Here is a 26,505-nt window from a genome sequence, read left to right on the forward strand (position 1 = left end):
CAAGATTCACACTTTTGTCAAGTTTCAGGGCTGGTCACGCTGAACTTCAATTTCCCACTCGTATGAAACGGAGATAATATTTACCCCAAAAGGCTTTTGTAGGAAACAGGCTGCGTGAAGCGATTCTGGTAAAGGCGCATTGCTACTCCTAAAATGTTACACAAACCTCACAAACGTCTTCTTTCAGCACCGTATTTAGAAATTTGGACTCACACAAGCACGGAAATCACGTACTAACATTCAAATTCTCCGGGCTCACCTCCCCGGGGGTCGGCGCATGGCACTATGGGATTTGTAGTCTGGGCGAGATGCCGGCTCCTCCTTACTCCCTTAGAAGGAGGAAACGGGTGCAGGACCCGGAAGTACTAGTCCCTGAGAGGCGTGCAGGTTAGGGAGGGGGGGTCAGAGGTCGCCGGGCCAGAATGCGTTCCTGTGTTGCTATGTAGTGGAGGGACACGTTCCCTCCTGCAAATTCTGGAAGGTTCTTGAGTTCACTTAGGAGAGTGGCTGCGGAATTCCTGGTCTCCGGCCCGAGGCGCCCGCTGGCGGAGCAGAGGCGCCGAGGGCGCTGCCATGTTTGGCTGCCTGGTGGCGGGGAGGCTGGTGAGGATGGCTCGGGCGGTGGCAGGAAGGGGTCGGTGACAGAGCCGGGTGGTGGCACGGTGCACGGGGCCAGGAGCAGGAGCGCGAGGAAACCCAGTCACCTTTTTTTTTTTTTTTTTTTTTTTTTTTTTTTTTTTTTTTTTGGCGTGGGCGTGTGCGATGGGGTGTGGGACGCTTGCCCAAGCCTTAGACGTGCTTGAATGGTTGTCAGGATATCCCCGCATATTATCGAGTGCGCATTTTGCTCCAATACCTCGTTCTTTCAGCCTTCTGTGTGGCGTTTATTTCGGCATTTCGCCGTAACCGTGCTAACTCTTGAGATAGTCATTCTCTCTTTGCAGTTCAAGAACTTACACTCAAGAGATGGTGTAAATAGTCGCTTACATTGATAATGCCAACTTAGAAGTAAAGCTGAGATTTGTAATCTAAAGCTAAGTGTTTTCCAGAGATTTTTTAAGTTGCCCGGGCTGTGAGTGTCTGTTGAGTGTATTTGGAAGGTTCCTTTTCTGAAGCTTACTGACCCAATTTAAAAATTTCCACCCTGTGTACATTTGTGCTTAAAATAATTGGAAGCTGACTAGTAGGAATGACTGAAATTTAAGTGTGAGCCTTCTCTGGTGGTAACTAGAGAAGGATTCGAGTGAAATGCTTCCTTATTGGTCAAAGGGATGCACTTGCTTTTCCAGAGCGTTAGAATGAATTGAAATGAGTGCCTGGAATTGTTGGGGAATAATCCAGAGTGAGTCTGGTTTGTTAGAAACCATCTCTATTTCCGTCTTGAGACTTGACTCCTTTACCTTCAGAGCTCTTTCTTTGCTTTGTTTCTCCCTGCTTTGTTAAATTGTGCAGCTTCTTTGTTAAATTGTGCCACACGCGTGGTAGGCAAGCTCTCTACTGCTCCCAATCCCTTTTCACCAGCTTTTTTGATAATGTATTCTGTACACACAGCTCTTATGGGACCACGTGGTTGAAACCACGGACTTACCAGCGTCAGGAAGCTTGGTTTCTGTCTACATCTAATGGGAGGCCCCTGTGGAGGTGGGGTAGTGGTGATCTACTTTTGGAATGTCCCAGCTCTGGAATTGGAAGATGAAACAGTTTGAGATGAGTGTGGGACTCAGATGTCTGTCATTAACAAAGCCCAGCCTGGTGTAATTCCAGCTATTCAAAAGACGAGGGAGGAGGGTCACAGTTGCAGGACTCCTGTCTCAAAAAAAAAAGGGGTAGGGTGGGGTGGAGGATCGGGTATTGGAATTGGACAGTGGTGGCAGGAGGGAGGCAGAGGCAGGCAGATCTCTTGAGTTAAAGGCCAGGCAGGCCAGCCTAATCGGCACAGTGAGTTCCAGGACAGCCAGGGCTACACAGAGAAATCCTGTCTCAAAAAAAAAAAAAAAAAAAACAAAAACAAAAACAAAAAACCAAAAAGGGTGTTGGTGGTAGAATTATTATTATTATTATTTGAGACAGGGCTTTTTTTGTGTAGCTCTGATGGACCTGGAACTCACTTCATAGACCAGGCTAGCCTTGAATTCAGAAATCAGCCTTCCTCTCCCAAAATGCTGGGGTTAAAAGAGTGTGCATCCACACCTGGCTCAGAATTCTTGTTTAATAAGTCCAAGACTGGGTTCAAGCCTCAGTACCACACACCACGAAAGCAAAACAGCAAAAACTGTGTTTTTAAAAGAATTAAAAAACAAACCAAATCCTGTGTGGAATCTGTGTGTCATGTTGTGGACTAATCTGGAAGAGAATTTAGAGTTCTCTCCGCTTTATTTGCCCAACATCAAATTTATATAATAAATATCCAGTAGGTATTTCTTAAGATTTTTTTGGGTGATGTTTGGCTTGAAATTGTGTATCAATAGACATAAATGAAAATGCAGAACAAATAGACCTACTTTTTTTTCTTTTTCTTTTTCCCTGGAGCTGAGGATGGAACCCGGGCCTTGTGCTTGCTAGGCAAGCACTCTACCACTGAGCTAAATCCCCAACCCCAACAAATAGACCTACTAACAGCTCAGAACTTAGCTACATTCTTCTCTTGCCAGAAAATTCACCTATTCAAACTTATGAACCTAATTTTCATTAATTGAGTTTTTTTTTTTTTTTTTTTTTTCTTTTTACTTGAGACGGATTTCTCTGTGTGGCCCTGGCTGTCTTGGAAGTTGCTCTGTAGAACATGCTAGCCTCAAACTCAGAGTTCCACCTCTCTCTGCCTCCTCAGTGCTGGGATAAAAAGCTTTCACCACCACAACCAGCTGTGAGGTTTTTTCTTTAAGGAGAAAAGTACCCAAAGATTCCCCCACTCCATTTTTCCTTTGTTTGCTTGGTCTAACTAAGGTCAGGTATTAGAGTGTCTAGTTGGATGTGGTGGCACATCACTGTAATCATCCTAGCACTTGGGAGATGGAAACAGAAGACCAAGGAGTTTGAGGCTGGTCTTCACTACATAGCTCACTCGAGGCCAACTTGGGTCACATGCATAAAATCCTTTCTTAGAAAAGGAGATTGGAATATAGGTACAAATTTATAGAATGTCTCTTGCCTGTGCAATAAAAATTGAAATAAATCCTTATTTTGCTTTATGGTTATTTCAAGACTTGTGAATACCATAGTTTCTCATGCCTTCCAAGAAATATATGTGCTAAAACTTGGTGAAGTTGAATTTAGTCCTACAGGAAGGCTTTGTTTATATTTTTTGCTTTAAATTTTACGTTTTTATGGTGGAAAATTTTAAGCTGGGTCAGTAAATTTCATAAAAGGGAATCAGAGCTTGACCTTAAAACACTCAGCCCCAGTTGAGTATAGTGGCATATACCTGTAACCCTGACACCTGGGAGGCAGAGCATTAATTAGGATTGAAGGTCATCCTCTGTTATATAAGGAATTGGAGGCTGCTGGGGCCTGCGTGAGATCCTGACACTCAGCCTTGACATCTTGGGATTTAGTTTAAGAATGAATGTTATACTACTTTATAGATGGAGTTAAGTAGTAATTTGGTTTTCAAGGTTTTTTGGATTGGTAGGATAGAAAATTATAGAAAACAAAAAGTAAGCATTTAAGTAGCAGCAAATACTGGGCACAAAAAATTAGTTGCATCAGGTTTTAAGAATTCAGTATTTGGATTAGGCGGGTCATGGTAGCACATGCCTTTAATCCCAGCCTTCAGGCAGAGGCAGACCTAGTCTACCTAGTGAGTTCCAGGACAGTCAGGACTATTCAGAGAAACCCTGCCTCAATAAGTAAATAAACAAACAGACAAATAAATAAGTTAGTGTTTAGTCTTCAGAATAATTGTAGTGATGCAGATTTGTTGTTTTGTTAAATAGCAATTACAATAAAAAAAAACAGAAACAAAAAACAAAACAAAACCTCAACCCTATGTAAGCTAAAATACCTGGGTCCTCTCAGAATTGCTATTTCTTTTTCACGATGCATATGGATATTAAAGAATTTTATGTATAATCAGCCCCCAACCCTCAGGATCTCATTTAGCCCAGGATGACTTCCAACTTGCTCTGTTGCTGTGTTGCTGTGCTTCCAGGGTTTGGCCATGATCTCCTGATTGTCCTGTCTCTACTTCTCAATATCCGAGCCACCACGCATGGTTAGCCATCACTTGTTCTTCCCATAAATTAACTTCCCTTTAGTCTGAAGATAAAATGACAAATGTTAATCTTTGCAACTAGTTGGACAGCAGGATTAGGTTCCTGAGAACCTTTGGTTTCAGCATTAAAAATAAATTGTGCCATTACTTTGTTTCATATGCATTTGTGTTTAAAAAGATATGTATTTAAACGCAATTTAGCCAGGAGAGATGGTATACAACGTAATCTCAGTACTTCAGGCAGGAGAGTTACTATGAGTTCTAGGCTAGCAGGAGGGGTGTGGGAGATTTACATAAGCCAGTACTAGGTCAGCTATGGTTACATAGCAATATTCTGTTTCCAACAGATGACATTGTTGATTGGCCTAACACCATTATAGCTCCTTGCTGAAGAAAAGTACAACAATGCATTTTTCCATGGGGGCATTTCATAGTCTTCTTGCAGGTAGACACACTGGAAGCACCTTATAAAGTGAGACCATTTTAAGTTTCAAAAATCACAAAACAAAAGCACAAAGTGGCAAACATGGCACTAAATAGGTTGCAAAAAGGACATTTGTCACAACATGGATGCTGGAACAAGAAGGCGCCACACAGCCTTGTTCCATTTTAGCTGGACATGTTTTTCACAAGGTAACTTAAAGTGTTTTGTTGTGTTCTGCCCCGGAGAGTGTTGGTGAGTGACTGGAGAAACCATACAAGCCTTGGCTTTGGGTTGTAAATCAGTTTTAGTGATTGAATTTGCTAATCCAGAATCTGAGAATAATTCAGTACCCATTTTAACTACCTGACCCTCTGTCCTTCAGATTGAGAATAAAAGCCTAGTAATGTTAAATTGAACACGCTTTCATTTTTACAAGGGTTTCCTATTTGAGACAGAGTCTCATGTAACCCAGGCAGCCTCAAACTAGCTATGTAGCTGGGAATGACCCCTCAAGTCCTGGGATAATCGGCATGTGCCACCATGTGCTCATTCTTAGAATGTTCTTGTTATAACCATAGCTATTTATTTTGTAAGTAAAAATCCATTAGGGAATTTCTGAGCGAATGTAGCAGTATTTTGAAAAGATTACATTCATTAAATGAGTATTTTAAGGCTGACTATCTGGTTTGGGATTCTAGTTTTTGGTATATTTATTTGGTGGTATTGTGATTAGAATATTAGACTAGCTGCAGGTGACAGTGGCAGTACTAAAGGTTAGAGTAACCCATCGCATCCTCAAACTAAGACTGGTTTCTTATTTTCTAGGTGCAAACAGCTGCACAGCAAGTGGCAGAGGATAAATTTGTTTTTGACTTGCCCGATTATGAAAATATCAACCATGTTGTGGTTTTTATGCTGGGAACAGTTCCATTTCCTGAGGGGATGGGAGGATCTGTCTACTTTTCCTATCCTGACTCAAATGGGGTGCCAGTATGGCAGCTCCTGGGATTTGTCACGAATGGGAAGCCAAGTGCCATCTTCAAAATATCAGGTCTTAAATCTGGTAAGAACAATATTCAAATAATGTCATAATTAAGCTTTTTCCTAACCAGTATTACACAAAATACAGCTTTTAAGCTTCCACCTTGTTTTCTAAGTAACAGATCATATATTCTATTCTTTTCCTAAGAAGGATGATGCAGAAACATTTAGAAAGTAGGAAATGAAAGCTCCCCAGGCACACAGTGCTTGCCCTCTGGCCCTGAGGGAAACCATTCACTCTCTACTTTGGACCTTCCTGAGTATTTTAGTAAAGAATGGTGGTCTCCCCACATTTTGCAGTATGCATGTCTGTTTTAAATACAAATAGATAAAAATGCAACTGAATAGGAAATCAAATGTAAATTCTTCATTAAAAATTTGAACTCTTATGGCTCAGTTGGTAGTGCCTAGCCGTAAACATTTACAAAGTCAGATGTGGTGGTATGTGCTTGTAATCCCAGCACCAGGGAGGCAGAGACAGGTGTACTCTAGGGGCTTGCTGGGCATCCAGCCTGGCCAGACTGACAAGCTCCAGGCCAATGAGAAATCGGTGGCAAGAACAAGTTGGACAGACTCATGGAATAACACCAAAGATTACCTCTGGTCTCTATAGACATATGTACATGTGCACTCACATATATACTTGAACATGTACACCTGAATGCATACACACTTCCTCATGTATACACATACCTATATATATGAATATTTATATCCACATGCACACACATGTGAACATGCATGTACACACAGTGGTTTTCAGCTTTTATGTTTGATCTCTAGCATTTAGCATTCTTGTTTTGGTTCTGTTAACAATGAGGGGACATGATCTTCACTTTAACACTCTACAGTATTTTTTGAAGCAATGTGAAATGAGTCTCGATTGGATGCCATTCGCTCCCACTGAAGCTTTGTTTCTCTCAAGTCTAGATGGAGGTGTGTAGAAACTCTTCAGTGTGTTTCTCATATAGAGATTGCATATGGAGGCCAAGCGAAAGCTGATTTAGGCAGCATAGATAACATGTTTACATACTTAACAAATAGGTTCCTGCTCTGGGAGTTTAAAGATAACAGTTAAGTTCTTGTCTGCAGTAACGGCTCAGTGGTTAAGAGACTGCTGGCCCCTCAGGGCAGCTTACAACTCTTTGTAACTCCAGTTCCAGGGGATCTTACACCTTCTAACAGACATACATGCAGGCAAAACACTTGCAAAAACATGAGACAAAAATGCTCATAGAAATTACAATAAAATAGAGAAAAAGGGTAAAATGTAGCTGTGAGTGTAAGTACTGGGGAGAATGGAGTAGTAAGCTGCAGTTGGCTGGGGAAGTTCTCTGGAGGTGACAGAATCAGTGCTCTTGGGAAGGGTTTGTCGGGCCTATGGCCTATTGGCATTATTTTCCAGGAGTGGGTACATTTTCTAGATGAAGGGGTAAGTCAGAATTTGAGAACGTGCTATGCTCAGAATGGCACAAACATAAAAGCTGAAAACCACTGTGGCAGGAATAGGCATGGATCATAAATTGAGAGGATACTATTAATAGGTTAGCAGTTTTTAATGTGCTTGAGGTACAGACCTGTTTGATGTACAGAGTTTGTGTACTAGAAATGCAAACAGAATTGACTTGAGAAAAATGAAGTTCTGAATAGACATACTATGAATAAGTTGAGTAGTTAAGATACTTATGTCTGCATACATAGAAAACACAAAGAAAATTGAGTTGCTGTTGTTTTCATTATAAACATTTCTAATGTATACAATATTAGATAAGATAAAATATTCTCATCATCCACTTTAAAAATGACCCATTTAGGGATATCATTTTGTTTAAATTCCTGTCCATGTCTTTTTTGATATGATTGGAATCAAGAGTCCTAAATCACAAGTAATCTATAAATATGTTAGTATCTGTCTTCGAAAGATAAATTTTAAGAACTTTTTTTTTGAAGGCTAGGCGTGTATACCTCAGTAGTCAGAGTACTTGCCTCCGATGTTCAAGGCTCTGGGTTCAAGGCCAAGGACCACAATGTTGATCTGTCCCACAGAGGGCATCACCCTACACCACATCTCTCATCTGGGGCTAGGGCTTGTGGGTCTGTGCACTTGTCCTGGCTCACCTCACCTATTGGTGAGAATTCTGGTCCCCTTGTGCCCACACTACCCCTTTCCACTCTTACTCTTTCATTTCTTGTTCTTTTCAGCCACCTTGTCGCCGTCTTATGATTTCTGAAGTTCTTCCGTCTTTCTTGCTGACATGGTCTGTCCTGGTTCCCTAGTTCCTCGGTCACTGTCCGGTGCTGCTGTCTCACTCTGTAGGTCCGGCTTCTCCTTTGTATCCGTTCCCTGTAGCAGGAATCTTAAAAGTTCTTATTAATAAAATCAAACCCGAGGCCAGTTATCGGGGTCAATGCTGGTAGATCAAAGAGACAGAACAAGCCACAGCTATCTCACCTTGCCAATTCCTTAGCTGGTCCTGGTTCCTCAGACTGGAAGCTTCTGTGTCATCATCCCAATGGCTCTCAGCTGAACTGCTGCTGGAAAGCCTGAATGCTTAACCAGCCACATGCTTAACCAGCCAAATGCTTAACCAGCCAAATGCCTCTTAGTTTCTGGTTCTCAAGCCTTATATACAGTTTCTGCTTTCTGCCATCACTTCCTGGGGTTAAAGGCGTGAGTCACCATGCCTGGCTGTTTCCAATGTGGCCTTGAACTCACAGAGATCCCAGATGGATTTCTGCCTCTGGAATGCTAGGATTAAAGGCGTGTGCTATCACTGCCTAACTAGTGGCTTTTCTGTTCTCTGACCCCAGATAAGTTTATTAAGGTACACAATATTTTGGGGAACACAATACCACCACAGTTCCCTTTATCCTCCCCAGTGCAGGCCACTTCTAACCTATCTTCTGATGTCATAAAATCTGTTGTATTTTCTAGAGTTAGGTAAATGATGTCATGTAGTGTGTACTTTTTCGAGAGGCCGATTCTTCTATATTATAGTGTGTATCACTAGTTCATTCCTTTTGTGGTTGTTGAATTACAAGCTCTTTTAATAGAATTTTATGCCACACAAAGCTTAAGTGTGGCACATTTCTACTATGAAGCATTGAATTATTTGTGTGTGTGTGTGTGTGTGTGTGTGTGTGTGTGTAGCACACATGAATGGAAACCGATACATTACTCAGTTCACTGCTAGGTAGCATTCTATTGATATTGAACACACTGCAATTTGTTTATTCACTCCCTCTTCTCCCCCCCGCCCCAAGAATTTTTTTTTTTTTTTTTTTTTTTTGACTATGTAACACTGGGTGGCCTGAAAATGACTATGTAGAACAGATTGGTCCTGAACTCATTGAGATCAACTCGCCTCTGACTTCCAAGAACTGAGAATAAAGGTGTGTCCCACCATGTTAGACTGTGCATTAATGATTTATGAACATTTGGGATATTTCTAGATAATCGGGTCTTAAAGTTGCTCAGTAGGTATAGGCACTTGCCATCAAGCCGGAGGATCTGAGTTCAATTCCCAGGACCCACATGGTAGAAGGAGAGAACTGACTCCCGCAAGTTGTTCTCTGACCTCTGACCTCCACACCTATTCTGTGGCATAAATACAAATATTTCTATAAAGGTGTATGTGAACTTTTGCATGGCATTTATTTCTTCTTCTTTGCGTAAGAGCAGAGGAGTAGAATGGCTGGATAATATAGTACTTGGATACCTTACTGTTGAAGGAACTACTCTAAATTCTTGCCAACCTTTGGTATGCTCTTTCTTTGCCATGGCCGGGCGGTGGTGGCGCACACCTTTAATCCCAGCACTCGGGAGGCAGAGGCAGGCGGATCTCCGTGAGTTCGAGGCCAGCCTGGGCTACCAAGTGAGTTCTAGGAAAGGCTCAAAGCTACACAGAGAAACCCTGTCTCGAAAAACCAAAAAAAAAAAAAAAAAAAAAAAAAATTTAAAAGTAGTACTTCATTGTGTTTTTAATGAACATTATTTTAATGTCTAGTGATACTGAGAATGCTTTTTCATGTGCCTTTTTTTCTTCTTTTTGTCTTTGAAGGCAGGGTTTCTCTGTGTAGCCTTAGCTGTCCTGTAAACAGGCTTTGTAGACCAGGCTGGCCTCTGCCTCTCTCATGTGCCTTTTTGAGGTCTATGTAACTTCTTGATGAGTGCTCAGATCCTGAGACCCCCACCACCGCTCTCTTTCCCTCGCCACACCTCCCTTCTTTTTCCTTTCCTCCTCAGCCAGAAGAACTTGGCATATGGTTTAGGAAGGTCTTAAACTTGAGATTTCTCTAAGTCAGCCTCCTAGGTGCAGATTACAGGATCACCTGCTGCTTCTGGAAGTTAGAGTTTGGACAGTTCTTGGCATGAGTCCTTTATCAGATTCATGGTCTGAAAATATCTTTGTCTTCACCTTTGATTACCTTTTTTCTCTTTGTGGTATGTTTATTTAATATACGTTTACATTTTTGGTATTGTCTGTATGGATTGTTTTTTATTTCTGTCCAGTACAAGGTATGTTTTGAAAGTTTTTTTTTTAAATTCTTGGCAAATAGGTATCTAGTAGTTCTAGCACAATGTGTTTAAAAGATGGTCCAGAGCAAACTGTCTTGTCATTGAGCACATTCACTTGGTATTCATTTGGAAGTTCTCCCTGCTTTGTTTCAAAAGTAAAATATAGCTGGAGAGATGGCTCAGTGGTTGATATCACTGACAGCTTCTTTAGAGGATCTGAGTTCAGTTCCCAGCACCCACATGGCAGCTAACAACTGCCTGTAACTCCAAGATCTGACAACCTCTCACCGACATACATGGAAGCAAAATACCAGTGAATATAAAATAAAAAAAATAATTGAAAAAGTAAAATATAAACATACATTAGTATTAACCTACATTTTCAATTAGAATATAATGTACATGTATGTGTGTAGGCACAAAGGTGCAGAGGTCAGAGGACAACTTTTGGGATTGGTTTCTTAACCATGTGGATACAAGATATGGAACTCGGGTTGTCAGCCTGACAGCAGGTACCTTTACCTATTGAGCCATCTTGCTGGACTGTATTCATTTAGTTTAAAAAGATACAAATAAAGTTGAAACATGTTTTTCCTTTTTTTTTTTTCTCCTTTGAGACAGGATTTCTTGGTGGACCAGTTCTGGCTGTCCTGGAACTTGCTCTGTAGACCAGGCTGGCCTCAAACCCACAGAGATCCACTTGACTCTGTCTCCTGAGTGCTGGGATTAAAGGCGTGTGCCACCACCACCCAGCGAAATAGATATTTTTATAGTGTTTTTTAAACAATAGAGCGTTAGTTGGAAAATGATGGAAATATCAGATGTATTTGGTCTTTATTTCTAATAATATGCAGTATGGGGGGAGAGCAATGGATTGGGGAACACAGAATACTTTTGGTTTGGAGTTGAGAAGCCCACATAGCATGATGGTAGAGCATTAAGTATAATGTAAGTTGAATTTGTGGCAATTCAAAGCCTAGAATTTTGCTGGCATATTTTACACCCAGACTTGTAGCATGATTAAGATGAAGGTTGGACTCTTGGTCAACAAGGGCATGTTGGTTTGTTTTAGAGACATACCAGTTAAATTGTCTATAGTTGGACTTTTCTTTGGACTACCAGCTCACAAATAATGACACGGAGACTTATGATTAATTTTGAAAGCTTGGCTCTAGACTTTTTCTCAACTAGCTATTATGACTTAAATTAATACTTAAATTAACCCGTTTCTATTAATGTATGTTCTGCCACGTGACTCAGCTACCTCTCCTCTGTACCTCAGTATGTCTGACTTCAATGACTTGCTGGCGTCTCTTGTGGGACTAGATTCATCCTGAGCTCCCCAGAAGTCCCACCTAGTCTCTCCTGCCTAGCTATTGGCCATTCAGCTCTTTCTTAAACCACAGTGGCACTTCTGCACACAGTGGCACTTCTGCACATTGTTGTTTGTTTATTTTTGAGCTCTCTCACTCTAGCTGAGGCTGGCTCGAAGCTCACTGTGTAGCCCAGTAGTCTTTCACAGTTAATCCTCTCACCTCAGTGTCCCAGATGCTGGGATTATAGGCAAGAGCTACCTTGCCTGGCTTGGAATGGGTTTCATTGTCCCTTTTCTTTTTATGAGCAGCACTGCATGTCCTCTTTCCAGAAGGTTCCTTGGGAACAGTGAAAAGTCCCCTCTCTTGTCCATTTTGCCTTGTCTTAGCCACATTTCTTTGTCTTGTGACACCTAAGAGGAGTGTACTAATCAGGATTCTTAGAGGACCAGAACCAGTAGAGTGGATATATATTATAAAGGGGGGCTGTTAGGTTGGCTTACACAAGGGGGCCAGGAGGTCCAACAATGCCATCTTCAGGCTGGAGAGCTAAAGAACCTGGCAGCTTCTCAGGTCGTAGGGCTGGATACCCCTGCAGTTCTGATCTGCTGCAGGCCTGGAGGATTTTGGAGACTGCTGTTCTTCAGATCCTGTTGGAAGATTGAGGAACCTGGGTTCTGTGGCAGTAAAATTGGCAGCAAGAACAGGTGGCAGGCAGACGAGCAACAATGCTTCGTCCTCGCCATAACCAGGCCCAGGAGTTGTCTCTGTGGAGACTCTAAGTGTCCTTAAGTAGGATAACTGTCAAAGAGGCACTCAAGAATCATGAGTTGAGGCATTTTCTTTCTCTTTTCTTTCATTCAGTCTGAGAACATTTAGTAAAAAATGAGTTAATCTAATTCATTCATTGTAATGGAAATTTTAGGAACAGTGACATAACAATGACATTGTTTTTTCTTGTGAAGTTAGATTAAAATTGTCTAAAATTAGTTGGGTGTGGTGACTCATAATTTGAATCTCAGCACTTGGAGATAGAGGCCAGCCAGGGCTATTGGTGAGGCCTTCAAATCTAGTAATAATGCTTTATCATTTGTTGATCCATTATAGGAAAGGATTTATTTTCATTTTGATAATGAACAAGATCTTCTAGTCTCTTATTTAAAAAGTAGTTTCCCCTTATTTCCATTTAAACATGGCTGTTGATGGTTTTATCCCCCCCCAAAAAATTGTAAGTAATATTTGTAATGGTTTAGTAGAAATAATTCAAGGAGCTTAAATATTTAGAGAGCCTGTGCATTTCAACATCAAATGATAAAATGCTGTTAAAATGGAAAAGGCACTTTAAAATACTTTTTAAAATATTAGAATTATTTTATTTTATTTTATATGCATTGGTGTTTTGCCTGAATGTATGTAATACACGGGCTTGTGATAGATTCCTTTTTTTGTTTGTTTTTGGTTTTTCAAGACAGAGTTTCTCTGTGTATCAGCCCTGACTATCTTGGAATTCACTCTGTAGTCCAGTCTGGCCTCAAACTCACAGAGATCTGCCTGCCTCTGCCTCTGCCTCCTGAGTGCTGGGATTAAAGGTATGCACCACCACCACCCAGCCAGATTTCTATTTTTTAACTTTTGAGATACTTCTTCAAGCCCAAGTTTTAAGCATGATTAGGTTGAGCAGAGCTGACCAAGCACATTGTGAGCCTGGAGGAGATTTGCTGTTAGCTTCAGGCAGCTGTAGCTGAAATTATTCTTACAACCACCAGCTCTCTAATAAGGTATTTAGGTCAGCTCAGGGTTGTTAGTATTTGTGCTCTGCTTTAACATTTTTATTTTCTTCTGTCTTTGGCATTCTTTTCATTTGAATATTTTAAAGCTTATCTGTAAGCTATATTTCTTTACTTTTTTTTCTTTAGTATTTCCTAGAGATTATCATTCACTTTTTACAACATTCCATGAATTAATACTATAGAAGTAAATATCTATATATGTTGACAACTATAAAGTGAAATTTGGTAAATTTTTTTGTTTTTTGCTTTTTTGAGACAAGGTTTCTCTGTGTAACAGTCCTGGCTGTACTGAAACTCGCTTTGTAGACCAGGCTTCCTCGAACTCACTGAGATCTGCCTGCCTCTGCCTCCCGAATGCTGGGATTAAAGGTGTGTGCCACCAATGCCTGGCTGAAATTTGGTAATTTTTATAATATCTCATATGCCATTTTCCTTGTTTATTGGTTCATTTAGTAAAATTCTGAATATAATGGCAAATTTAGGGCAAAAATAATTTTGACTATTTTTAACTAAAAATATTTGTCTTGATTCTTACTGTTTTTATACTAAAGTTAACATTGTTTTTGATTTGTTTTGTCTTTTGAGACAAGGTCTCTCTACATAGCCTTGGCTTACATAGTCCTGGAGCTTAATATGTAGACCAGGTTGACCTTGAACTCACAGAGATCCTCCTGCCTCTGCCTCTCTGGTATTGAAGGCATGGACCACCATGCCTGACTATCATCGGTGTTCTTGGTAGGCATCAAGAAAGTCAGATGATGGAAAGCCAGGTGCTCTGTTAAGATACTCTGCCTGTTTTTTCCAAGGTTTGGAATTTTTACATTTTTTCACAGTCAAATAGCATAGGCAAAAATGCTAGTTACTTACACTTTTGTTTTTACTTCATCTGGTTCACCACAGCATTTCATTTCCAGATTGTCCTGAGAATTTTCTTAGAGGACTACATCTTTAATTTTCTCAATTAAATCCTTTTACTGGCCATAATCTTCTATTGCATAGTTATCTCATTAACATAAAAGGTACTCTATGATTTCAAAATCCATTTCTACATATACCTAGTGTATCTCTCAAGTTTTATATTAACACTGACTATTGCTTTTTTCACTTGTTTCTTTAAATGCCATACTGAGTTCTGAAAGTGGTATCTGTCCTTTGTAGTATTTACTTTTAGAATCTTCAGAAAACTGCTTTCAGCATTCAGAGAGTCAACTGAAAACTGGTTCAAGTTAAGCATTTATTAAAACCCGTAACAACTGAATAATGAAATGTTAACATTTGGGTTATGATAAATCAGGAATATGAGTATGATATTTTTAAAACTATGAGTTAAAATTTTGATTCTGAATTTAGAAGTAGAAAGCATTTTCTCTTGCCAAAGATAAGTACGTACTCTGGAAAAAAATATCAATAATGTATGTTTATGCATATTTATGTGCGTTTGTCTGTCAAAGAGAAATGTTTGCATAGTTCATATACTATTTGAAGAGTTTGTTGAAGCCACATGCACATACCCGTTCATACACACAAAGTTCAATTTCAAACCTTCCTTTTCTCTGTAGGTTAACTATTTGTAAAGTGTTTCAAGAGACAAGGAGGAAATAGCGCAATGCCTCAGTCAGGGAGCATTCCAGTGACATCTGCAGTGGAGAATTATATGGAGAATGGGAAACAGAAGAGGCCAAGATTGGAAGAGCAGGTGGGGGAGTAGGACCTTAGGTCAGATATGAAAACACTTACATAGAGCTTGACAAATTTTTCATTGTGTTTGTAGCACTTTTAATATGTGATTATACTTAATAAAATAATAAGAAATAGTTGCTCAAATTGCCTGTAGCATAATAGAAAAAAGTATGAATAAATACTGTAATAGGGTTTTATGAACTATAAACCTTGTTATTAAAAGGATTATATTTTGTGTTCCAGGCCTTCAGAGTAAATCAGGTACTTTATAGTTGAGTTTTCCTTTATGCTCTTGACCAAAGCCTGATTGTGAGATACTATTAGTTTGAAATTCAAGTTTTTAAAATATCAGTTCTAGAGGCTGGAGAGATGGCTCAGTGGTTAAGAGCACTTACTGATCTGGCAGAGAACCTGGGTTCAGTTTTCAGCACCCACTGGCTGCTCAAATTTGTCTTTAACTCTAGTTCCAGAGGATCTGATGCTCTGCTCTGGTCTCCATGGACTCCATGCACACATAGGTACACACACATCCATGCAGGTACCCACACAGATACATAATCTTTAAAAAAACTTGTTTTTTTTTTTTTTTTTTTTTTTATATTAGGGATTATGTGTATGTGTGATAGGAATGTGAGATAAGTACTCTTCTACCACTGAATTACAGTGGTAATTACAGAAGTGTCCCTAATTCTGCATCAGAGATTTAAGACTTTATTTTGAAAAAAGAAATTAGTGGAGAATCTAAGAGTTGTTCCTTCTACTTCCCCCACATTTATCATTTTTGCCATATTTGTCATTATCTAGATAAAATTGCATATATTAATTTGTGTGTGTTATGCATGTGCTTGTGTGCCATGCTGCATGTGTGGAAGTTGGGGATTGCTTCTCTCCTTCCACCATGGGGATTGAACTCAGGGTATTTACCTGCTGAACCATCTCACTGGCCCTATAAACATGCGCTTTTCTTCTGGAAGTTTTGCAAATATTTTACTTACTGTTTTTTACTCCTGAATGTCGGAGCTTATATTTTGTAGGTCCACGGCAGAATCTTGCCTAAAGAAACATAGTATGATCAAGTTCAACGTTAATGCAAACACAGTACTCTCATCTAATTTGCAGTCTGTATTAGTTTTGTCATTTGTCCCCAAAATACCTTTTGTTACTGTTCCATCGGCCTTCATCTGCTATCCAAGCAGGATCATGCATTGTGTATAAGTGTTACACCTCTTGTCTCTGATCTGGTACAATTGCTTAACTCTCCTTTGCTTTTCATAACAGTAACATTAGAATACCAGTGGAAAAAAGGCTAAAAATTGTTTTTATAAATCTCCATTTGGCTTTTCTTTCTTTCTCCCCTCTGCCTCTTCCTGTTTTTTTTTTTTTCTTTCAAGTTTTTGAGACACAGTCTCATTATGTAGCTGGCTGGCCTGAAGCTCCCTTTGTAGACCTGGCTGGCCTCTAGCTCACAGATCCACCTGCCTCTGCCTAGTGTTGGGACTAAAGGTGTGTGCCGTCACACTGGCCCTGGTTACTTCTTTATAATTCTGCTCTTTTCTTTTGGGGCATGCTGCTGTATTTTAAAGAGACTGCTCTTAGCTTTTCCTAAATGTGGAGTAATTGATCTCTTGTTCGATTCAGTTGCCAGAAGGAAAACTTACATAGACTCTAGCTTTGTTTTAAAATTGGGTTGAGTTTGTCAAGGGACAGAAACCAGCTCAAGATGTTACTATTAGTCTGTGTTCATGGCAGGGGCTGGTGAATCAGAATGGCACCTTGTGCCCTCCCACAGCTTCCTCACTCGCTTCACTGAGTGGCTTCATTGTAAGTAAGGATTACAAAGTGAGTTAGAATGTTTACCAGAGAATTTGGTGGAAACGGGTAGAATAATGGGCTGGAATGGGCTGTGACTTTGGAGTTGGGCTTCTCTCTTTTCCTCAGTGGTGCTTGTTACTGGGTGTGCATTCTTTGTTAGTAAATTCATTAACATATTTGATGTTTAACATACCTGAAAAAAATCTTTTTGTCCTCCCACTTTTGTGAGTATGTGTGTGCGTGTAAATGTATGTGTGGGGCATGTGTACATTTGCCTGTGCTTGTACTTGTGAGGCCAGAGCAGGACTTGGGGTGTCTTTCTTTTTCATTCTCTGCCTTATTCTTGAGAGACCGGGTCTCTTATTAAACTTGAAACACCACCCGCTAGAGAGCTCCAGGGATCTGCATGTTATGCCTCCTAACCCCATGCTGTGGTTATTGGTCCATACAGCCTTCGGTCTAGTTCAGATCTTTCCTCTCTGAGCCATGTCTCCAGTTTCACGGTTGTTGGTTGGTTGGTTGGTTTTGTTTTTGAGACATGGTCTTATGTACCCCCAAGGTGGCCTCAAACTTCTCTATGTAGCCAAAGATGGGCTTAAACTCCTGCCTCTACCTTCCTAGGGCTAGGATTACTGGTGCACACTAACATGCTCAGGTGCCAAGGTGTCTTGCTATGCTGCCCAAGCTGGTCTCAAAACTCAGGGCAAGGAATCTTCCTGCCTCAACCACCTGAGTAGATGGGACTGCTGGCATGTGCCACCACACCTAACTCTAGGTGTGTGCTTTAGACCAAGATGTTTTAATCATAGAGGAAAATTCACATAAAATGGAAATAATAGCTAGAGTGCAAGTTGTTTTGCAAGCATTAAATGTAATATATGCAAAATGCAAGGATAAGATATAAGATATGGAAAATACATTAGACATAAGATATGTAAAATGGCACAGTTGGTACTCAGTACATGGTTGTTTTGTTTTTACGGAGTTGTGAAATGCCAGTGCTAGAAGAGATATTAGAAATCACTAGATAAACTGAATATGGTGGTAACCCCTCCACACCTTAATCTCAGCATATTGAAGAGGGGAGAGGAGGACCAAGAGTTCAAGGCCAGTCTGGGCTACATGAAATCTTGTCTCCAAAAACCAAACCAGAAATCACCCAGATAATGAAACTTGTTCAGAATAGTTAAGTGACAGTATTGTCCAGTTAGGAGTTTAAGCTTGTTGAGTAGAAACTCTTAAGATCTCCTAACTTGATAGAGTTTAGATATTTCTGTACATACATTTTAAATATGCAAATTCAGGTATGTTAAAACATCAAGGGCTGGAGAGATGGCTCAGTGGTTAAGGGCACTGGCTGCTCTTCCAAAGGTCCTGAGTTCAATTCCCAGCAATCACATAGTGGCTCACAGCCATCTGTAATGAGATCTGGCACCCTCTTCTGGCCAAAAGGCATACATGCAGACAGAACACTGTATACATAATAAATAAATAAGTCTTTAAAAAAAACATCAAATATGTTACCATTAATGTATTTATGTATTAAATAAGTTAATGTATTTACTGACAATAAAGTTTTAAAATATACACTTTCTGAAACTGTTAGTAAAAGATGTATTTTCATGCTTGTTATTCTATTAATAAATATGAAGCAAAGAGATATAAAAATGTATATTTCATATCTATTAATATATAAAAGATATGTAGTATATTATGTATAAAAGGTATATATTATTAATATGTAAGATATATGTGATTTCTAATCTTTCTGTTCAGTACTAAGAATGGTGTAAAGATGTTTTCATTGTAACATACATTGTCATATTCAGATGTTACTGTGTGGCAACTGCTTTATTCGTCATAAGCATTTTCAGTCGTCTTCTTTGGCTGCTATGTGCACATACAGTATCTGAAACAGTGGACTTACAGCTTTTTAGTTTTTCTCTTGAGCACCTAATTAGATGAATTATATTTCATGATTTTATTCTTTTATAGAAGACTTTCCAAGGATCAGAGGGAACTTTTACATACACAACTTTGGGTGTTGCTCCTGGGAGATGTCCACCTTGTTTTTTGAGACAGGGTCTTTCACTGGGACCTTGGTCTTGCCAACCAGGATAGGTTGGCTGGCTGGTGCTGGGATTACAATTGTGAACCATCATACATGGCTTTTTTATGTGCATGCTGGGGGTTAAGTTCAGGTCCTTGTGGTTATTAGGCAAGCAATTTCCCAACTGAGCCATCTCCTCAACCCCTTATATACATTTTGGTAGGGCAGAAGCTTCTTTTTATCTTGCAGTTATAGAAGTCCAGTGGGTCATTTTTAAAATCAAAGATGCATTTGAGACTGTGTTTTACTATTCTAGTATCTCGTATACTGTGGCATTCAGTCAAGAAATAATTTTACTTTCAACTCATCACTTATTTTTAACTATGCGAAAAGAAAAAGGTTGAAATATATAAGAAAGGTGGAGGAATGATAGAATTACACACGACAGAGGTTAGCTAGCTTTTTTGTAAATAACTTCGGACATTTAATCTGTGTTCTTAGGTCAATGGGATGTGAGCCAGATTTGCCATTGCACTGATGTGTAATCTTCATAGAGCAGTTTTCTGTTATGTAATTTTTTTTTTTTTTTTGGTGGAGGGGTTGAGACAAAGTCTTTCTATGTAGCCCTGACCATCCTAGAACTCACTCTGTAGGCCAGGCTGGCCTCAAACTCACAGAGATCTGGGTACCTCTTCACCCCACATACTGGGATTGAAGGCATGTGCCACCATGCCCAGCTGCAGTTATACCATCTTTAAAGGAAATGGAAAAAGGAGACTAGAGACATGTTCTTCATGGCCGCCTTTTATTAAACAGAATCTGGAATTCACACTTTTCAGACTTTGTTCATAATGGAAATGGGGAGACTTGTGTTAGAGAGAGCAGGGTGTTCAAGTCCAAGGACAACTGGTGTGGGTTTCCTTTATCAGCAGAGTTCCAGCACTGAGCCTGAAGTGGGGAGCAGGCCTTAGGTCCAGAGCAGCTGTCATAGAGAGCAGACGAGGACACTGAAGTGAGTCATCTCTTAGTTATCAGAATCATAGAGAAAAACTTAATACCTCTTAATGTGTTAAGTCAGGGAGAGAGTCCTCAAGCTAGTTTGAATTTGTAGCACCTGTAAATTTCTTTCAGGAGAAGGAAGCCAGCACCCGTTTGGAGCCATGAACATTGTGCGGACCCCATCTGTTGCTCAGATTGGCATTTCGGTGGAATTGTTGGACAGTCTGGCTCAGCAGACTCCTGTGGGCAGTGCTGCTGTGTCCTCGGTTGACTCATTCACGCAGGTAAGGCATACGTGTTTCATTCCTCTTTCTGCCCTCCCCCCATTATGGTGTAGTGACAAAATTGTGCATCTTTATGGTGTTTAAGATAATGTTTCCATATATGTCTGCTTTGTGGAGGAACTAAAGCCAGGTACCATGCCCCTGATGTCACATTCTTCCTTGTGTAAGCATACTTGAGATCTGATGTCTTAGCAGAGTTCAGGTATACTTTCAGTGTATAGTCTTCTGTTGTACATACACTTTGTATGCCTTGACCAACACCTCCCCTTGTACCCAAACCCTTGACAGCCACCATTCTCCTGTCTGCTTCTGTGAGTTCATACACTTTTTGAGCTTTTAAATAAAGGACTTATACTTTTAATGAACATTTTACTTTGAAATATTTTAGGCACATAAAGTACAGAGAATAAATTAGCTATTGCACAGATTTTTATTATGTACTTACTCAGTGTCAAGCATTTTTAAGTCCAAATAGATACAAAGTAACACCTGCGCTAAAGTAACACCTGTAGACAGAATAAAATAACATCTGTCCTCCTAGACAGAATAAAGGACCACCTGTCTTCATAGACAGAATAAAATAACATCTGTCCTTGTAGACTTTTAAAAGCACCACCCCCTGATTTGTTACATTCTCTTATATCTACTAATTTCTGGGTTTCTCCTCCCTTGTCTTTTGTATACATTTTTGTTTCCAGTTTGTTCCCAGAGTCTGCAAGTATAAATCGTAGACTTTGACATTCTTCTGGAGCCAGTCTTCTTTGACCTCTCTGCTTCTTCCTTCCTCCCTCCCTCCCTCCCTCCCTCCCTCCCTCCCTCCCTCCCTCCTCCCTCCCTCTCTCTCTCTCTCTCCCTCTCTCTTTCTTTCTTCCTCTTCCTTCCTTTCTCTCTCTCTTCCTTCCTTCCTTTCTTTCTCTTTCTTCTTCCTTCCTTCCTTCCTTCCTTCCTTCCTTCCTTCCTTCCTTCCTTCCTTCCTTCCTTCCTTCCTTCCTTCCTTCCTTTCTTTCTTTTCTATGGTGAATTGGTTATTTAGGTCTCATGTAATCTATTTGGGTTGTTTTTTACGGTTAGTATAGAGTTCCTTTATTCTTCTTCTATGTTGATGAATTTATTTTTATTTTTTCTGGCCCATTGTTTTAATAATTACCCCTCCCCCCAGTGATAACCTTTGTCCTGTATTATGTCACATATACTCAAGTATATTTTGGATTCTTTTACTCCAAGTAGTTTGTCTTCCTCTTTGCAGAAAGTTTTGTTTTCTTTTTTGTTGTTTGAGACAAGGTCTTGCTGTGTAGTCCCGGCTTGTGCTTCCTGAGTGCTGGGATTAAAGGTGTGTACCACCACTGCCTGGCTGCCAGTTAAGTCTTAATGTCTAATAGTCCAAGTTCCTTCTTATTATCAGAAGAGGCCTACGTATTGTTCCTAATAATTTTAATCACCTTGTTGTGTTCCAGATAGTACCACCTAGTCAGGCTCTGAAAAATTTCATTAGAATTTTGTTGAAAGTAGCACTGAACTTACACATTTAATTTTGGGAGACTTGGTTACCTTTCTTTACACATTGTCTACCTCTCTGTGTTAGAAAAGGAAAAAAAGAAAAAAAGTCTTGGTGCTAGTGTGGAGGGTTGCTGTGAACTTTGTTTATAATGGTAATCTTTTGGTTAGTGACCTTACTAATTCTTGATATTAATGCTACCGTAATGGTAGATCTTTGACTTACATTACCTCCATCCCATGAAATAAATAATTCCTCTTGTGAAAAAGAAGATGCATCAGGAACTTTGAGGGCTGGTTTTGTATTTTTGAGAAAGTAGTACTGGGATGATCATTTGTTTTAAATTTATTTGTGTGGGTGCATGTGTGTGTGTGTGTGTGTGTGTGTGCGCGTGCACGCATGCATGCATGCATGCATGCATAAGTGTGGTATGGTGACTGTGGAGGTCAGAAGACAACTTTTTGTGAGTCGTTTTTCTTCTTTCACTCTGGGTTCCTGGGATAGAACTCAGGCTCTCAGGCTTGCATGGCACCTTCCTTTACTCTCTGAGCCATCTCTATAGCCTGGAGGACTGTTTTTGAGTGGGCCCAAAGTAGCACTGCCTTTAATTTCTTTGCTTTTAGGTTCATTGCTTGTAAGACCACTTGGTCTTCATGAAGAATTAATGAGTTTACTTCTAATTTCTACTATGGACACTTGAAGGATATTAGTAGCTTTGATCATTTTAGGGTCAATAAAAAGAGACAGATTAACAAGTAGAAAAAATGGAATAGTACTCTGCCCATCCTGCTTTCTTTTACAGTAATGGTTCCAGTAGCTTTTCTTCTTTCTCTTTTTCTTTCTTTCTCTCTTCTTCCCTTCCTCCTTCCTTATCTCCCTCCTTCCTCCCCTTCTTCCCTCCCTCTCTCCCTCCCTCCAGACAGGGTTTCTCTGTGTAGCCCTGGCTGTCCTGGAACTCACTCTGTATATCAGGCTGGGCTTGAATTTAAGAGATCTGCCTGCCTCTGCCTTCTGAGTGCTGGGACTAAAGACTACTTCCTGGCTGTAGTTTTTCTAAAGATAGTTAAGCTTTTATATTTCTGTCAAGACATAGACCTCATATAGGTGGTTATTGTTTTATATGAGAAAATATGGTGATTGGAGGAGAGTGATTTTAGAGGGGTATGCAGACATTGAGATGAAAGGTTTGAAGGAAGATTTTCCCTTTACTCCTGTAGACCAATGTCATCTTATGACTACCCTAAGCTTTCCTCACTAGACTGTCTTAGATCTTACTCATTTGCGTTATTTATTGTAAATACAGAGACCCTGTTTCTCTAGCGCTGGCTACCTTGAAACTATGTAGACCAAGCTGGTCTGGAACTGATAGAAATCTGCCTGTTACTGCCTCTTGAGTGTTCGAATTAAAAGTGTGTGCCACCATACCCAGCTGTCTTAGAACTTATATTCCTTAGAACCAAATTAATACAGGAATATTTTTAAATAAATAAAAGTATTGAGGTCTAAAAAAAAGTATTGAGGTCTAAACTGAATATTTAATTCACTAACATCAGTTATTAACTTTTCAGTTCACGCAGAAGATGTTGGACAACTTCTACAATTTTGCTTCATCGTTTGCTCTCTCTCAGGCCCAGATGACACCAAATCCATCTGAAATGTTCATCCCGGCAAATGTGGTTCTGAAATGGTATGCAACAATTTCAGTCTCTAGTATTAAGACTTTAGTAACTATATATATTTTGCCTGTGATGTATTTCCTCTTAGAGAGGTAAACATAGTCTTTTATGGTGGATATCAACATATGTTAATATATTGCATACCAATAGTGTATATTCTGTAGTGTTCAGATCTGGAATAGTTCAACCCTAAGTATCCTATTACATAGCAACCATTAGAAATTCATAAAGACGGGGAAAGATAATTGTGTTTTGGGGATCACTATTAGGGATGATACATTGTGTATATGTTGAGTTAGAAATACTATATTGACACTTGATATTTTTTCCCTGGGCCTGGAGAGCTGACTCTGGTTAAGAGCACTTGATGCTCTTATAGAGGACCTGGGTTCAGTTCCCAGTATCTACAACCAATTATAACTCCAGTTCCAGAGGAGCTGTTGTCCTCTTCTGGCTTCAGTGGATATCACGCACACACATGGTGTGCACATACATGCATGCATTTAGAATGCTTTTACAAGTAAAATAAAAATAACTCAAAAACATTAACAAACAAAATTGAAAGTCAACACCCCAGGCATCATGTGGCTTATGCTGCACCTTGAATATATGACCATTTTTCTCCAGTTTCCTGTTTTGTAGGGATTTTTTTCACTTTGAATGTCCCAGTGGAGAGCTGGTTCAGAGCTCTGTAGGAGGTAGTACTTTGCTGAACAAGGGCCCTAGAACATACTGGGTTTGTGTTTTGTCCCAGTGCTGCTGTGGCTTTGAGCCAACTTCTCTCAGAGATGTGCAGTGATTCCCTTTCCTGACTTTCTGTCATGGGATCAGTGTGATTGGGGGGTTGGGGTGAGCGCTCCTCTCCCCCAAGAGCTGTCTATCCCACCTCACCTTAGATCCCTGTTCCTGCTCTTCATAGTGATGACTTCCAGAGTTACTGTCTACTTTTTTAACATAGTTTTTGGAAATGACATAAAATTATTTTTGATAAAAGTTATTTGGCAAATTATGAAATTGTGATTGAAATGTTCTTATATAAATCTGAATTTTCTTTTCTAGGTATGAAAATTTTCAAAGACGACTAGCACAGAACCCTCTCTTTTGGAAAACATAACTTGAATAAAATAATTTGTCATGTCATTTAAAAGCATGAAGTCAAAGGGGTCATGAAGCCTACCTTTCGAAACTGCTTAGTGACTATGAAACGTACACAAAACCCTTATGAACATTAGATACTTTGGACAAAGAAAATGTTCAGTATTAGTTACCTTTTCCCTTATAAGTGTGAAATACTTCTCGGAGGCAAACATTTTGTATCGGCTGTCATTCATTTCTTAAAATAAATCCTACTCACAGTAGTAGTATTTGAAATACCATTGCATGTGTACCCTTTTTGTTCATTTCCACAGCACTTTGCTAGAGTAGTTAACTTGGTTGGTTGGTTTTAAGGGTCTCATGTGCCCAGGACAGCCAGTAGCTAAGTTAATCAACAGGCTTGATTCACTATGTCCTGCTAGAGTTGTTAACTTTAAGTCAACTATTTCGTAATTGGGGAACTTCTGAAAAACATGTCAAATATGTGTTTTAAGATGAGAAAATTAGCTTCAGGGAGTTTTTCTTTTCTTTCCTCTTCCTCCTGCCCCCCAGGGTGTATGTGTGTGTTTTGGTTTTGAGACAGGGTCTCAAAACTCCCTCTGTAGCTTAAGAGTGTCCTTGAGCTCCTGGTGCCTAGCCCCTGCCTCCTGAGTGCTGGCATTACAGGGGTACACCATCATATTTGGTGTCAGGGAATATTTCTTAAGATTAGCAAGTATGTTGTTGTTTTTCAGTCAAGAAAGGTTGGTTGCCAGTTTTTATATCTGCGGATTGATGTACTTTTTTTATTTAATAAAATTTCTATGTTTAATACCAGTGAACTTTTATTTAACACTGTTAATGTTAGTAGGCAATTGTATATAAAATGTAGGACTGAGTTCCTCTGCATATGAAGACAGAGCTTTTTTTTCTCATTTAAAAAGGACTCATACTGGTGAAACACATTGCCTGAAGACTACCAAGATCTCATCTGCAATCAAAGCTGAATATATTAGTTTGCTCAGTGAAGGAGTATGTACAGCAGAGGAGCCACAAGGTCCCTATATAGGAAGGGGACATAACAGTTTGGGGGCCTTGAGTTAATTTTGTGCTGTTTGGGCAGATAATTTTTTATTTTTGGTTTTTCGCAGATAATTTTTTTTATTTTTAATTTTTAATTTTTTTGGTTTTTCGAGACAGGGTTTCTCTGTGTAGCTTTGCACCTCTCCTGGAACTCAATCTGTAGCCCAGGCCTGCCTCTGCCTCCCAAGTGCTGGAATTAAAGGCGTGCGCTACCACCGCCACCACCACCACCACCTGGCACACTGTTTTGGCAGATAATGCTAAGAAATTGGAAAATAACTCGTGGATGATACAGTGTCTTTTGTCATTAAAAAATGAAAGATTAAGTGGTCTGTATTAACAGTGTCTTTAAAAATAGGAACCTGTGCAGACTTACTTGTTAGATCAGTTTGTGGTCTTTTGTTGAAACAAGGATCTAGTTTAGTTTTTAGCTGCACCCCAACCCTGCCCTTGGTAATTTCTTGCATTGTCAGAGTTTGGTAGACTTTGCATATGGTGTGACTTTTTTGAGGGGGTGGTGGTATTTTTGTTGTTGTTGTTTTTTGTTTTTTTAGAGACAGAGTTTCTTTGTGTAGCTCTGGAGCCTATTTTGGAACTCACTCTGTAGACCAAGCTGGCCTCAAACTCACAGAGAACCACCTGCCTCTGCCTCCCGAGTGCTGGGATTAAAGGCGTGCGCCACCACTGCCCGGCCTGGTGTGACTTTTCCAAGTTATTCTCAGTTCTCCTCTGGCCTTTTTGAAGTCAGAAGCCGAGGTTACTGGGTTATGATTGTGTCCAGTGATTATGCTCCATCCTTCTTGATAGTAAATGATTGTTGTCCAGTCATGTACCTTGACTGGCTGTACAGCAGCTACTCAATGAAAAGACTAGCAGACGATTATTCTACCAGTGTATGTGTGACCAGGACCCTAGGTTACCAAACCCAAGCTACAAACTGTGACCTGAAGCTCAAATAAATCTATTCTAGTAGTGTAGCCACTTGTTTTTACCTAGTCAAAATTTGTTCTGGGGCTGGAGAGATGGTTCAGTGGTTAAGAGCACTTGCTCTTTCA

General features: G+C 39.9%; 1 protein-coding gene across 3 annotated transcripts; it reads left to right on the top strand.

Annotated features, from left to right (window-relative positions):
• Positions 1–373: 373 nt before the first annotated feature.
• Hikeshi (heat shock protein nuclear import factor hikeshi) lies at positions 374–24,669 on the top strand. Of its 3 annotated transcripts, XM_037197589.1 has the most exons (6): positions 374–603; positions 5,460–5,697; positions 14,857–14,993; positions 19,971–20,122; positions 23,186–23,304; positions 24,353–24,669. In XM_037197589.1, the coding sequence occupies exons 4-6, from the start codon at positions 20,000–20,002 to the stop codon at positions 24,405–24,407; spliced, it is 297 nt and encodes a 98-aa protein (XP_037053484.1). In that variant the 5' UTR covers positions 374–603; positions 5,460–5,697; positions 14,857–14,993; positions 19,971–19,999; the 3' UTR covers positions 24,408–24,669. The 3 variants fall into 3 exon arrangements, with proteins under 3 accessions (XP_037053484.1, XP_028729250.1, XP_028729251.1); XM_028873417.2 differs by lacking the exon at positions 14,857–14,993; XM_028873418.2 differs by lacking the exons at positions 5,460–5,697; positions 14,857–14,993.
• Positions 24,670–26,505: the final 1,836 nt, after the last annotated feature.

Source organism: Peromyscus leucopus, chromosome 1 (assembly GCF_004664715.2).
Source record: "Peromyscus leucopus breed LL Stock chromosome 1, UCI_PerLeu_2.1, whole genome shotgun sequence".
Taxonomy (NCBI): domain Eukaryota; kingdom Metazoa; phylum Chordata; class Mammalia; order Rodentia; family Cricetidae; genus Peromyscus; species Peromyscus leucopus.

Excerpts from the sequence above, each read along its gene's own strand:
- Hikeshi (XM_028873417.2), top strand. The coding sequence starts at position 574 with ATGTTTGGCTGCCTGGTGGCGGGGAGGCTG. Across the intron at positions 604-5,459 it reads GCCTGGTGGCGGGGAGGCTG|GTGCAAACAGCTGCACAGCA; the intron begins GTGAGGATGGCT and ends CTTATTTTCTAG. Across the intron at positions 20,123-23,185 it reads CGGTTGACTCATTCACGCAG|TTCACGCAGAAGATGTTGGA; the intron begins GTAAGGCATACG and ends TTAACTTTTCAG.